The sequence below is a fragment of the Bos taurus genome, chromosome 23 (assembly GCF_002263795.3).
Source record: "Bos taurus isolate L1 Dominette 01449 registration number 42190680 breed Hereford chromosome 23, ARS-UCD2.0, whole genome shotgun sequence".
In the NCBI taxonomy this organism is placed as follows: domain Eukaryota; kingdom Metazoa; phylum Chordata; class Mammalia; order Artiodactyla; family Bovidae; genus Bos; species Bos taurus.
In genome coordinates this window covers 31,855,142-31,865,943 of record NC_037350.1, presented here as the reverse complement: position 1 = coordinate 31,865,943, position 10,802 = coordinate 31,855,142, and the positions used below count along the sequence as shown (strand labels likewise).

The window sequence follows — 10,802 nt, the reverse complement described above, 5'->3', positions numbered from 1 at the left end:
CCCCTATGGCACACACATATACTCATCAGAAATAAGATATAATAGGGTAGTTTACAAAAACTGTACTAAAGTGAGCAAGAGTAGACTTTGTTGTTTTTCTCATCGGTAATGAAAACAATATATATGGACAGTTTTCACTGGTAGATATTAAATATAGAGGACATTTTCTCCCTTAAAGTTTCTAAGGCTCTTGGAAGAGCTGAAAGATAACAATTGACAAAAATAGTCGTTGCATTGGCCTCAAACTCTTTGCAAATGAGACACTTCATTATGCTATGTCATTCGTTCTGATGGCACTCTAAACCAAAATAGTTTGTTCCTAATCTGTCAGATCTGTTATTATTACCCTCTAGGAGTGTCATTATCTATTAAAAGCTGTAAAATTTCATTCATGTAGAGTATCATTTGGTGATCAGAGTTTATTATCCCCATTTCACAGATGAGCAGATGGAGGTTCTGAGAAGCCAGAAAAAGGCCATAGTAAAGATACATTTTTCCTTTTCTGTAGTTCTTTGGAGCTCTCCTCAATTTACTAGATGGTATGTTGCCTGACTCATGAATCATTCAATAAAGTCAATTCAATATTTAAAATTTACTGTGCTGAATTTTGTTTTTTAACAGTAGATTAGAGACTGGTTGAGGGGGGGGTGCGGGTGGTGGAATTTGGAGATGATGACTAAAAGGTACTACTGAAAGGTTTCTTTGTGGAGGGGATGAAAAATGTCCTAAATTGATTGTGATATGGTTGCTCACCTTTATGAATATACTAAAGCCTTAGAATTTTAAACTTTAAATGGATGAATTGTATGTAAGTGAATTTTATGTCCGTAAAGCTGTCACCTAGGGAAAAAAAAAAATTGTACAGTCAACTCCCATGTACACATCATCAATGTTCAACATTTTCTCCACCCTATTTCATATTCCCATACTTTCCAAAATTTCTAAGTTTGAATTTTTTCTTGGATGGCAAAAATTTGCATACGTGCTTTTAAAGGTATCACTGTATTTACCAGGTATTTAAAGGTTTTAGGAAAATCCTTTTTCCTAAATATTTTTTAATATTCTTTTGAAAAGTCTAAGACAGTAGTTCTCAAACTTTGTTGTGTTGGGGTGGGGGAGGGGGTTGTTTAAAATCCCAGTGCCCTGGTGGCATCGCACAGTAATTAAATGGGTGTCCGGGGGCTATAGGAGAACATCTACAGGTTTTACGATTCTCCAGAGGATTCCAATGAGCAGTTCATGAAATGTAACTATAAAAGCTATGAAAGATACGGCAATAGATAGGCTCTAATCTATTAAGTTTATGATTTAACTAAATTCTGATGAAAGAATAAAATGAAGTTTTTATGCAAAAAATATTCGTAAGTTGAATATCAAGATTGGCAAGTTGAACTTAAAAATTTTGAAAATGTGCACCTGAATATTCAAGTTATTCAATATTTAAATGGTAAATATTTAGATCATAAAATCATTAAATATATTCTCAATCAGCATCCTCTCGGGATTTAAAAAACCAAAGAGACAGTTGTGTGACCGAGTGTTTCCCAAGCAGGTACTCTGGGTTTCAGGAGAGAGAGTTCTAGCGCAGGAGACCCATTTCTTTTCAGCAGCAGCCCCGGAAAAGGATCCCACTGGCCAGGAAGTTTCATCTGGGATCCCCAGAGCCTCGGCAATGGCTCCAGGGTGACTTCTTGGATCATCCCCGTTTCCCCGCCCTACCCAAGCGGCTGAAAAGCGCCGGGACGCGCGGTCCGAGCCGGGAAAATGGGCCCGCGAGCCCGGCCGGCGCTTCTCCTCTTGATCCTCCTGCGGACGGCGGCCACGCAGGGGCGACCGCCGCGTGAGTCCGGGGGCTGCGGGCGCTAGAGGGGCGCGGCGGGGGAGGCAAAATCGAAACTAGCTTTTCTTAGCGCTTGGGAGTTCGCTAAGCTCCGAACGACTGCTCAGCCCTGTGCGCGGTGCCCTCCCCCAGCTTTTCCCGGGGGGCATGCGGGCCACAGAAGGTGCAGATGGGGTTAGGGGACCTCCCGTCCCAAGACCTTGACCTCCCACTCCCCGCCCACTCTCTGTCCTTGCTGCCACGGCTTGGCGCTCGGAACCACCTACTCCTTCTCCCAGCTTGGACGCTTTTAGAATAGAAATCTCTCATTGAGGTCGAGCTAGGATTAGGGGTCCTTGGCCTCCGATCTCGGTTTTCTTGTTTCTGCTGTTAACCGAAGCGACTTAGCAGGCACGCACTTCGATTGTGTCCTTTCACCGACGATCCCGCCCCAAACAGGAAGTTCTTCTCACCGAGGACGACCTTGGCCGGAGCGCCCCCTCCGGTGTTTCCACACTCGGGGGCTCTAAGGGCTGGGAGTAAACACACAGTGAAGGCCGCCGGGTTTCCATTTCCGAACCTCTGGCACAGACTGAGGATAGGAGGTTCTTGAGAGTTCGGCCAGAGGCCTTACTCTTGGGGACTGTTCTTTTGCCTGGAAAAATAACCTGCCTGATATTTTTGAACTTTTGAACTGATTCTCACTGTTCTTTTCAGCCTGGGGTTGTTAATTTGCAATGTTAATAGTATTGTATATAAAGGAGGCCAAAGAGATGATAGTTAGCATGTAAGACATTTAAATTTTAAATCACCTTCCTATCTGTGATCTGGTTTGACTCTACTCAGCCTTTGGGCGGTAGGAACTATTCATATCTTGATTTTATTAGTGGTTAACAACTTCAGGTTAAATCCTTTCCCCAGGTTACAAAGAATTTAGATAGTCTGGTTTTCTGACAGGAAGTACCTACTACTGGTTGTAATCTTGGCTGACAGTGTTTGACCTCACCGTTGTCTGGCACAGCTCTGGATGCTTTATACATTGACCCAACCACACTTGGAGGGTAGGTCGTATATGTATCCATACTTTATAGATGATGAGAACAAAATAAGACCTGCTCACCAGTAACTTTGTCAGTGTTACCCAGGGCTCTTCATAGTTGCAATTCTTAAAAGTTACTCTGCAGTAGAGGTTAAATCATAAAGTCTGATGAAGGAAAGTCTTCACTGACTACAAGTATATCAAGAGCAGGGAGCCAAGTCGAGTCGATGCTTTGCCTTCGAGTAGATAGGGATGACAATACACAAAGGGATAGAGAGCATCAGGGTAACCTGTGAAGCGAGGAGGTCAGGGTAGGCCACTGTCCCCAGCTGGGTTTGAGCAGAGACTTGAAGTAAGTAAGGGTGATGTTCACTGGGAGCAGCGCTTCCCAGACAGGCTAGGGGGACCTGGCAAGGATTTGCAACGTCAGCACTCATTGACATTTTTTGTTGTGGGGACTGTCATGTGTACTGTAGGACATGTAGCAGGGTCACTGTCCTTTACGTACTGGATGTTAGTACACTCCCTGGTCGTGACAACCAAAAACGTCCCCAGGTGTTGCCAGATGTCCCTAAGAAAATAAATATCCTGATTGAAGAAAGAGCAAGGGCTCCGGAGGCCCAGAACAGGTGATGGGTTCAGCAAAGGAGCCATGGGTGAGTCCCCTAGGGCCTCACAGGTTGCAGTGTGGACTCCAAACCAGGAGTGATGTGATCAAGAATAACTGTTGAAAAGATTGCTCTGGCTGCTCTATGGAAAGCAGAATGAAGGGAGCAGTGATTAAAAAAAAAAAAAAAAACCAGGGTGAAGCAGACAGGCAAGAGATGATGGACTGGGCTGGGTGGGAGCAGAGGTGGTGGTGAGAAAAACTCTATTCTGGATTTATTTTAAAGGAAGTTGCTGAGGGATCTATGAAGGTTCATATGATAGAGAAAAGTCAAGGTGGCTCTATTATTATTTTATCTTTATTTTATCAGCCTCAGCACCAGGGGGATCGGTGGTGTCATTTCCAAGGTGGTGAAGGTAGAAGAAAGAGCAGTTTGGGGGCAACCAAGAGCCTGATTTTAGACTTGTTCAAGTTTGAAATTCAATGAGTCATCCAACTGGTGGTATCATATAGGAAGAGTTGGAGAGTAAGAATCTAGAGTTCAGGGTCAGCGATCGAAATCTAGAAGTTGGCATTTAGTCATCCAACAAGTATGTATTAAGCTTCGACTACATGCCAGACACTGTTCTAGGCATCGAGGATACACACTGAACTCCCCCATCTAGAATTAAGGGAATGCATAAGAAAACTCACACCTGCCCAAGGCCTGTCCCTTTGGGCTTTCTGGATGTTTTTTTTCACATTTGCATTTGATTTGGAACTATTTTGATGCTGAAAGATACCCTGAGCTATTTATCAGCACATTTGCCAGCATTTAACAGCAAACATTTATAGGCAGACCTCAAAGATATTGTGGGTTCAGTTTCAGACAACCACAATAAAGGGAACGTCATAAGATAACAACTCAGACAAAGTTTTTGGTTTCCCAGTACATGCCCAAGTTGTGTTTACTACACTGTATGCTGTTAACTGTACAACTGTATTGTCTTAAAAAACATATGTACTTTAATTTTTAAAAAAGTATTGCTAAAAAGTGTTAGCCATAATCTGAACCTTCAGAGAGTCAAAATCTTTTTATAATAGTAACACCAAAGATCACTGATCACAGATCACCATAACAAATAGAACAATAATGAAAATGTGGGAAATCTTGTGAGAATTACCAAAATGTGACACAGAGATATAAAAGTGAGCAAAGGCTGTTGGAAAAGTGGTACCAATAGACCTGCTTGACGTGGGGTTGCCAAAAACCAATTTGTAAAAAAACACATTAGCTTCAAAGGGCAAAAAAAAAAAAAAAAAAGAGGTCTGTCTGTACACAAGAAAGGGTTTAGAGATGGAAGCAATGATAAAAGCTGGACAATAATTCCTCTGGACTTGGATCTAATTGGGTCTGAGCACCAACTCCTGAGCTCAACTGCCCTAGCTAGACACGTCTTGGGATTTTCTAAAATCTGTTGTCCCCAAGGGGAGGCTGCTGGAATTGTGAGTTCTGGGTCAGGGGCTGGGGGCTGAAAGGGGGTCCAGCCCACATGGCACAAGGAGGGTCTTGGGGAAAAAGGGTCATGGGGAGGGAGGGCACCACCCACTTTCACAGGGTGGGACCAGACACAGCTGGTTCGAGTAGATTCAGACCGTGTGTGGACTCCCAGTCTCCTATGTGTCCTGTTGCCCTCTCCCCAGGGTCACACTCCCTGCGCTTCCTCTTCATGGGCGCCTCCAAACCAGACCTCGGGCTGCCCCTGTTTGAGGCTTTGGGCTACGTGGATGACCAGCTGTTCGTGTCCTATGATCATGAGAGTCGCCGTGCAGAGCGGCGCGCCCCATGGCTCTGGGGCAGGGCCACCAGCCAGCTGTGGCTGCAGCTGAGTCAGAATCTGAAAGGCTGGGACCACATGTTCATCGTGGACTTCTGGACGATCATGGACAACCACAACCAAAGCAAGGGTGCGTGAAGAGCAGGCCTCACCTTCCCAAGGTGGGCGGGGTGTGTCCCTGCTTCACAGATGCATCTTGAGGGAGGTTTGAGATCCTGGCTATTTGAGGTCCTGGGGGGCAGAGAAGAGGGCAAGTGTTTGCTTCCTGAGGTTGTTCAGTCCTTGTAATGGTTCCTGTAATCCCTGTAAGGGCTTCCTTGGTGGTCCAGATGGTAAAGAATCCACCTGCAATGTGGAAGACCTGGGTTCGATTCCTGGGCTGGGAAGATCTCCTGGAGAAGGAAATGGCAACCCACTCCAGTATTCTTGCCTGGAGAATCCCATGGACACAGGAGCCTGGCAGGCTACAGTCCGTAGGGTCGTCGCGAAGAGTCAGACACGACTGAGCGACTAACACACACACAATGGCAGAAACAGGGACCTGCTCCTTTGGTTTCAGTAACGAAGCTGGGGGCGTTGCCAGAGTCCCACACCCTGCAGGTGATCCTGGGCTGTGAGTTGCAAGAGGACAACAGCACCAGAGGGTTCTGGAAGTACGGGTACGATGGGCAGGACCATCTTGAATTCCGGCCTGAGACACTGGATTGGAGAGCAGCAGAGCCCAGGGCCCAAGTCACCAAGCTGGAGTGGGAAGTGAACAAGATTCGGGCCAAGCAGAACAGGGCCTACCTGGATCGGGATTGCCCCGAGCAGCTGCTGCATTTGCTGGAGCTGGGGAGAGGGCCTCTGGAGCAGCAAGGTACGGCGGGAGCACTCTCTGGCCCTCTCGTGAAGGAGTGGAGGCGGGGTACAAGGTACAGGATCCTCAGCTGGGGTTTCAGAGATGGCCAATATTGTGTGACTTCCTGGGAAGGAACTGAGGTCTGAGTTTTCCACCTCGAGGTCTCTAGCTCTGAGGTTTCCCCCTTACAGTTGAGATGTGAGTCATGATTTTAATTTTTTTCCATGCACATAGCTAAAGAAGTAACTGTGATTTTTCTCTCAATTTAACCAAGAACCCTATGCCCATTTGTAACCTTTAGTGATTCAGAGATGCCAATTTTCATATGAATGAATACCAAGGCAAGAAATTACCTAATGAGGCAACTGGTCAGAGTAGCACAATCTTTAGGGGTCAAAGCTACTTTCACAGAACATACTAGTAGTCATGAAGGCTGACTATCTGACAAGACCCCTTCCTACAAGAATTTTATCAGGTTGAACCAGGTGAAATTACCGAGAGTACGTATTCAATCAGTTTTGATCCTCATAAGGGGCAATTTCAGGCTTCCCAAATGGCACTAGTGGTAAAGAATCCACTTGCCAATGCAGGAGATATAAGAGATATGGGTTCAGTCCCTGGGTTGGGAAGATCCCCTGAAGGAGGGCATGGCAACCCACTCCAGTATTCTTGCCTGGAGAATCCCATGGACAGAGGAGCCTGGTGGGCTACAGTCCATAGGGTCCCAAAGAGTCAGACAAGACTGAAGTGACTTAACATGCACACACAAGGGGCAGTTTCATTTGATTCAACTTAAAGTATTAACAAAGAACATAGCACATGGGCAACAGGTATGCATGTTTCCATGTGGGACTGGAGAACAGGCTGCTATGACTGACTGACCCACATCAGAACTGAATCATGTAACGTATTTTAGGACACAAAATGGTGGTGTGTCTTTCCTACAGCTTGCTCTGTCTGCACAGGGTGACTCCTTCCTCCAATCTGTAGGGAAAGGGAAGTGAAAGTGGTAAAGAAAGGGAAGCGAAAGTGGTAAAGAAAGGAAGTGAATGTTCTGGTCTTCCTGGCATGGGTAGGAAGAGTCCCTCTCCAGATCCTCCCTTCTTCCTGTCCAGTGCCTCCTTTGGTGAAAGTGACTCATCACGTGACCTCTTCACTGACTACTCTTCGGTGTCGGGCTCTGAACTTCTACCCCCAGAACATCACCATTAGGTGGCTGAAGGACAAGCAGTTCCTGGATGCCAAGGAGATTAAGCCAGAGGATGTGTTGCCCAATGGGGACGGGACCTACCAGGCCTGGGTGGCCTTGGCCATGCTCCCTGGGGAAGAGCAGAGATACAGCTGCCAAGTGGAGCACCCAGGCCTGGATCAGCCCCTCACTGCCACCTGGGGTATGGATGAGAGGCAGGGGCTGAGAAAACCTGGTGTGGGCGGGCTGGGGTTGGTCAACAGGGCAGTCAGGGGAGGGTCTGCTCTGGGCTGGGGGCAGCGTCATGGGCTTTCATTTGCTTTTGCTGTTTTAGAGCCCTCACTGTCTGGCACCCTGGTCACTGGAATCCTCAGTGGGATTGCTGTTTGCGTCATCATCTTCCTTATTGGAATTTTGTTCAGAATCTTAAAGAGACGGCAGTCTTCGAGTGAGTAGGAAGAAGGAGGAAGCCTCTTAGCACCATGGCGCCCAGGACACTCTCATCTTCCTGCAGAAAGTGTGGCAGGTGGAGGCAAAGAGGATTTGGCATCCATGAGAAGCCCTCTCTTCTTTTTTCTTTGGGAACCCTGGCACCTCCCTGGGAGCAGGAATTTCTTGCTGATTTCCAATCTGATTTCTCTCAGAATGAAAGCTCCTCAGAATGAAAGCTCCTATTTCAACAGACATCTGTTGAGCGCCTATTATTTGGCAAAGGGCTGTTTAAGGTAGTGCAGGTTCTCTGAGGTTAAGTCACCATTGCTATTCTCAGAACTCAAGTCTAGTAGGAAATGAAATCCCTGAAACAGGTAAATGCAGTTAAAGACCCCTGACGGTCCTATGAAGCAAATGTTCTTGGTGGGGTCAAGGGAAGGGAGGACCACATTCATCTGCGGATCAACCATAGCTTCTGGATCTTGAAGAAGTAGAATTTCTTTAGGTAATGTTGAGGATGAGGGGAGCTCTGTGCAAATGAAGCAACCGAGCACATGGGAGAGAGTGACAGATGCTGGGGAGTGAGAAATTATCATCAATTTGACCCTTGACTTTACATACTTATCAGTCTGCATTTCTACTTCCTGAACATCTGTGGTGCAGGGAAAAAAGGGGTAGACAGAAGCCAGCTCCTGCAGAACCTTGTGGGCCTTTGGGTTCTTATGGGGGTGTGGGTGGAAAGGGTCAATGCAGGAACTTAAATCAGCAAAGGAGGATCCAATCTCCATGGTATGGAGAGTGAGTTGTTAGGAAGTGAGATGGGAGGCAAGGAGACCAGTTAGGCAAGGAGACTCAGCATTTGCAGATGAGAGATTATGGTGCCTGAAATCCAGGGGTTCCTTGGAAAGAGGATGGTCAGAGTTGACATGAGTGGATGAGGGGTCAGGGGAGGATCCAAAGTCTGTGACGCCTGTTTCCTGGACATGTCTTTGCAGGAGGAGCCGCTGTCAACTATGCCTTAGCCGAATGTGAATGAAGGGCAGCCTGCAGACCCTTATGGGGCGGAGACAGAACTCAAGACTCAGGGAGCACGTGGCCTTGTGGCATTCTTCATGCTCAGGACAATTGGAGCTAAGAAATGGGAACTGTCTCAGGAACTATCTGCTCTTAACCTTCCTTGTTCACTCTTGAAAAGTTCACCATCTAGGTTTCTGAGTTCCTGCTTGTTAAACGGCCCCAGCTGTGACTTCTGCCCCAGAAGCGGCTTTCCTGAATCCCAGGCTACATTTAGAACCTACATTGATTTCCTGCATCACCTCAGACTTCGTACACCTACATCATCTCATCTCCTAACTGTGGAACGAGGTTCCTTAAATCTGGGGGTGGGGGTAGTGGGGGAGGGTTGCTCGTGATTCCTTTAAACTTCTGAGGATAGCTTGAACCTTCTCCTTAGGTCATACACTCTAATGCCTCTATCAGAATTTGGCACACACATCCAGGCAATTCCTAGACCCATTCAAGTTTCCTTTTAACCCTTCCTCTGTTATTGAGAACTCACCTGTCACCAAGCCCTGTGGTCTCTTCCATCAGAAGGAGATCTGGACTATCGTACAGCTGTGAAGGCTGTGCACTGCACAACCCGAGGAGACACCTTTTCTAGAAGAGGCATCCTTTCCTGGATGTTTGTGCCTATTAGGATAGTCTTCTCTAAAATGGGTGGGAAGTGTCTTGGGGAAGGATATCTTTTTTTAATTCGAGCAAAGGTGCCATGTGGGATTCCTTAGATTAATGACACCTGCACTTTTGCAATACCTCTTCTGTATGCCAGACTTGAAGTAGCACAGGATTGGATCCCTGCTCACACCATCTCCTTGTTCTGATAATGAAAATGATAATTAAGATGATGATGATAAGGATAAGATGGCTGACATTTTAAAAGCTCTTACGTGGTGCCAGACTTAGTTCTCTGAGTGCCCATTTACATGTATTATCTCATATAGTTCTTACAATAGGTCTTTGACATCAGTACTATTTTCCCCCCTCTTTTTTTTAAAGATGAAGAAAGTGAAATTTAATATAGAGTATCTCACAGCTTGCCAGGGACAGAGATAGGTGTCAAACTCAGTCAGGCTGGCTCTTTGATCTAGCTCCTTGCTCCTGCATTCAGATGATCAGATACTTGGACTAAGTGGGGAAAGAAGGAGGTGGCTGTGGAGATGGCTCTTCTCTTATCTCATTGTCTGTATACTCAGTGACTTTGATTCAAGTGAAGGGAAAAACATCAAAAACCAATCTCAGCCATGTTTCCTTTCAAAGTTCCTGAGGGAAGAACCCTGGAATGTGACTGCTAACTTCTCCATTGCCACACTGGCCAGCTCTGTCTGGCAGCACTCACGGGATTGAGATTGGGAGGGTTGGTTAGTTACTGTGTTGGACCTCACAGTCCTGCTCCAATCAGGGCCACTAGGGTGTGGGCATTTCCCTCCATAAACTGGAGCAACTCCTCTCATATTAAAGCTGGGAAAATAGAAATATATACATATATACACATATATATATGTGTGTATATATACACACACACCAAATAACTCATGTTTATTTCATGCTGCTATGTACAACTGGTGGCATAACTATGTTCAAGGCTCTGTCTTGGAGGTCGGAGGGCAGGTGCCTCAGACCAAATACAGCACAGAAGTTTGTTTGGTAAGTACTAAATTTGGGCACAAATATCTCAAGTATTTTAAACTTTTCTTTTTTTCTGGTTATGAAAGTTAAGTGGATAAAAGTACACAGAATTTGTGCTTACTACAGAAAAGTTTAAAATGAGTTGAATTGAAACTTTCCTTCCATTAGTCAAAGCTAACTCTATTAACAGTTTGTGTATTTCTTCTCAGTATTATTGCCATATTAAAATACATAAAATTAACAAATGCGTAGATTTTAATAAATACATAATTAACTGTACATGATGTTCCTGATGCATTTGTCCATCTTATGTATGTACTTAATCAACTTCATCATTAAATTATTTTGGGGACATTTATACTGCTTCTAAGGG

The 10,802-nt window shown here is 45.6% G+C and overlaps 1 protein-coding gene across 3 annotated transcripts; it reads left to right on the top strand.

The window, feature by feature from the left end:
• The first annotated feature begins 1,660 nt into the window (after nucleotides 1–1,660).
• HFE (homeostatic iron regulator) lies at nucleotides 1,661–10,787 on the top strand. Of its 3 annotated transcripts, none has more exons than XR_003031981.2 (6): nucleotides 1,661–1,840; nucleotides 5,149–5,412; nucleotides 5,842–6,141; nucleotides 7,239–7,514; nucleotides 7,647–7,838; nucleotides 8,740–10,787. XR_003031981.2 is itself a non-coding variant. In NM_001012399.1 (6 exons), exons 1-6 carry the CDS (start codon nucleotides 1,765–1,767, stop codon nucleotides 8,778–8,780), a joined length of 1,071 nt encoding a protein of 356 aa, NP_001012399.1. In that variant the 5' UTR covers nucleotides 1,702–1,764; the 3' UTR covers nucleotides 8,781–8,814. The 3 variants fall into 3 exon arrangements, 2 of the variants coding, with proteins under 2 accessions (NP_001012399.1, XP_024839181.1); NM_001012399.1 differs by having other exon boundaries at nucleotides 1,702–1,840; nucleotides 7,647–7,760; nucleotides 8,740–8,814; XM_024983413.2 differs by lacking the exon at nucleotides 1,661–1,840 and adding an exon at nucleotides 1,902–2,880 and having other exon boundaries at nucleotides 7,647–7,760.
• Nucleotides 10,788–10,802: the final 15 nt, after the last annotated feature.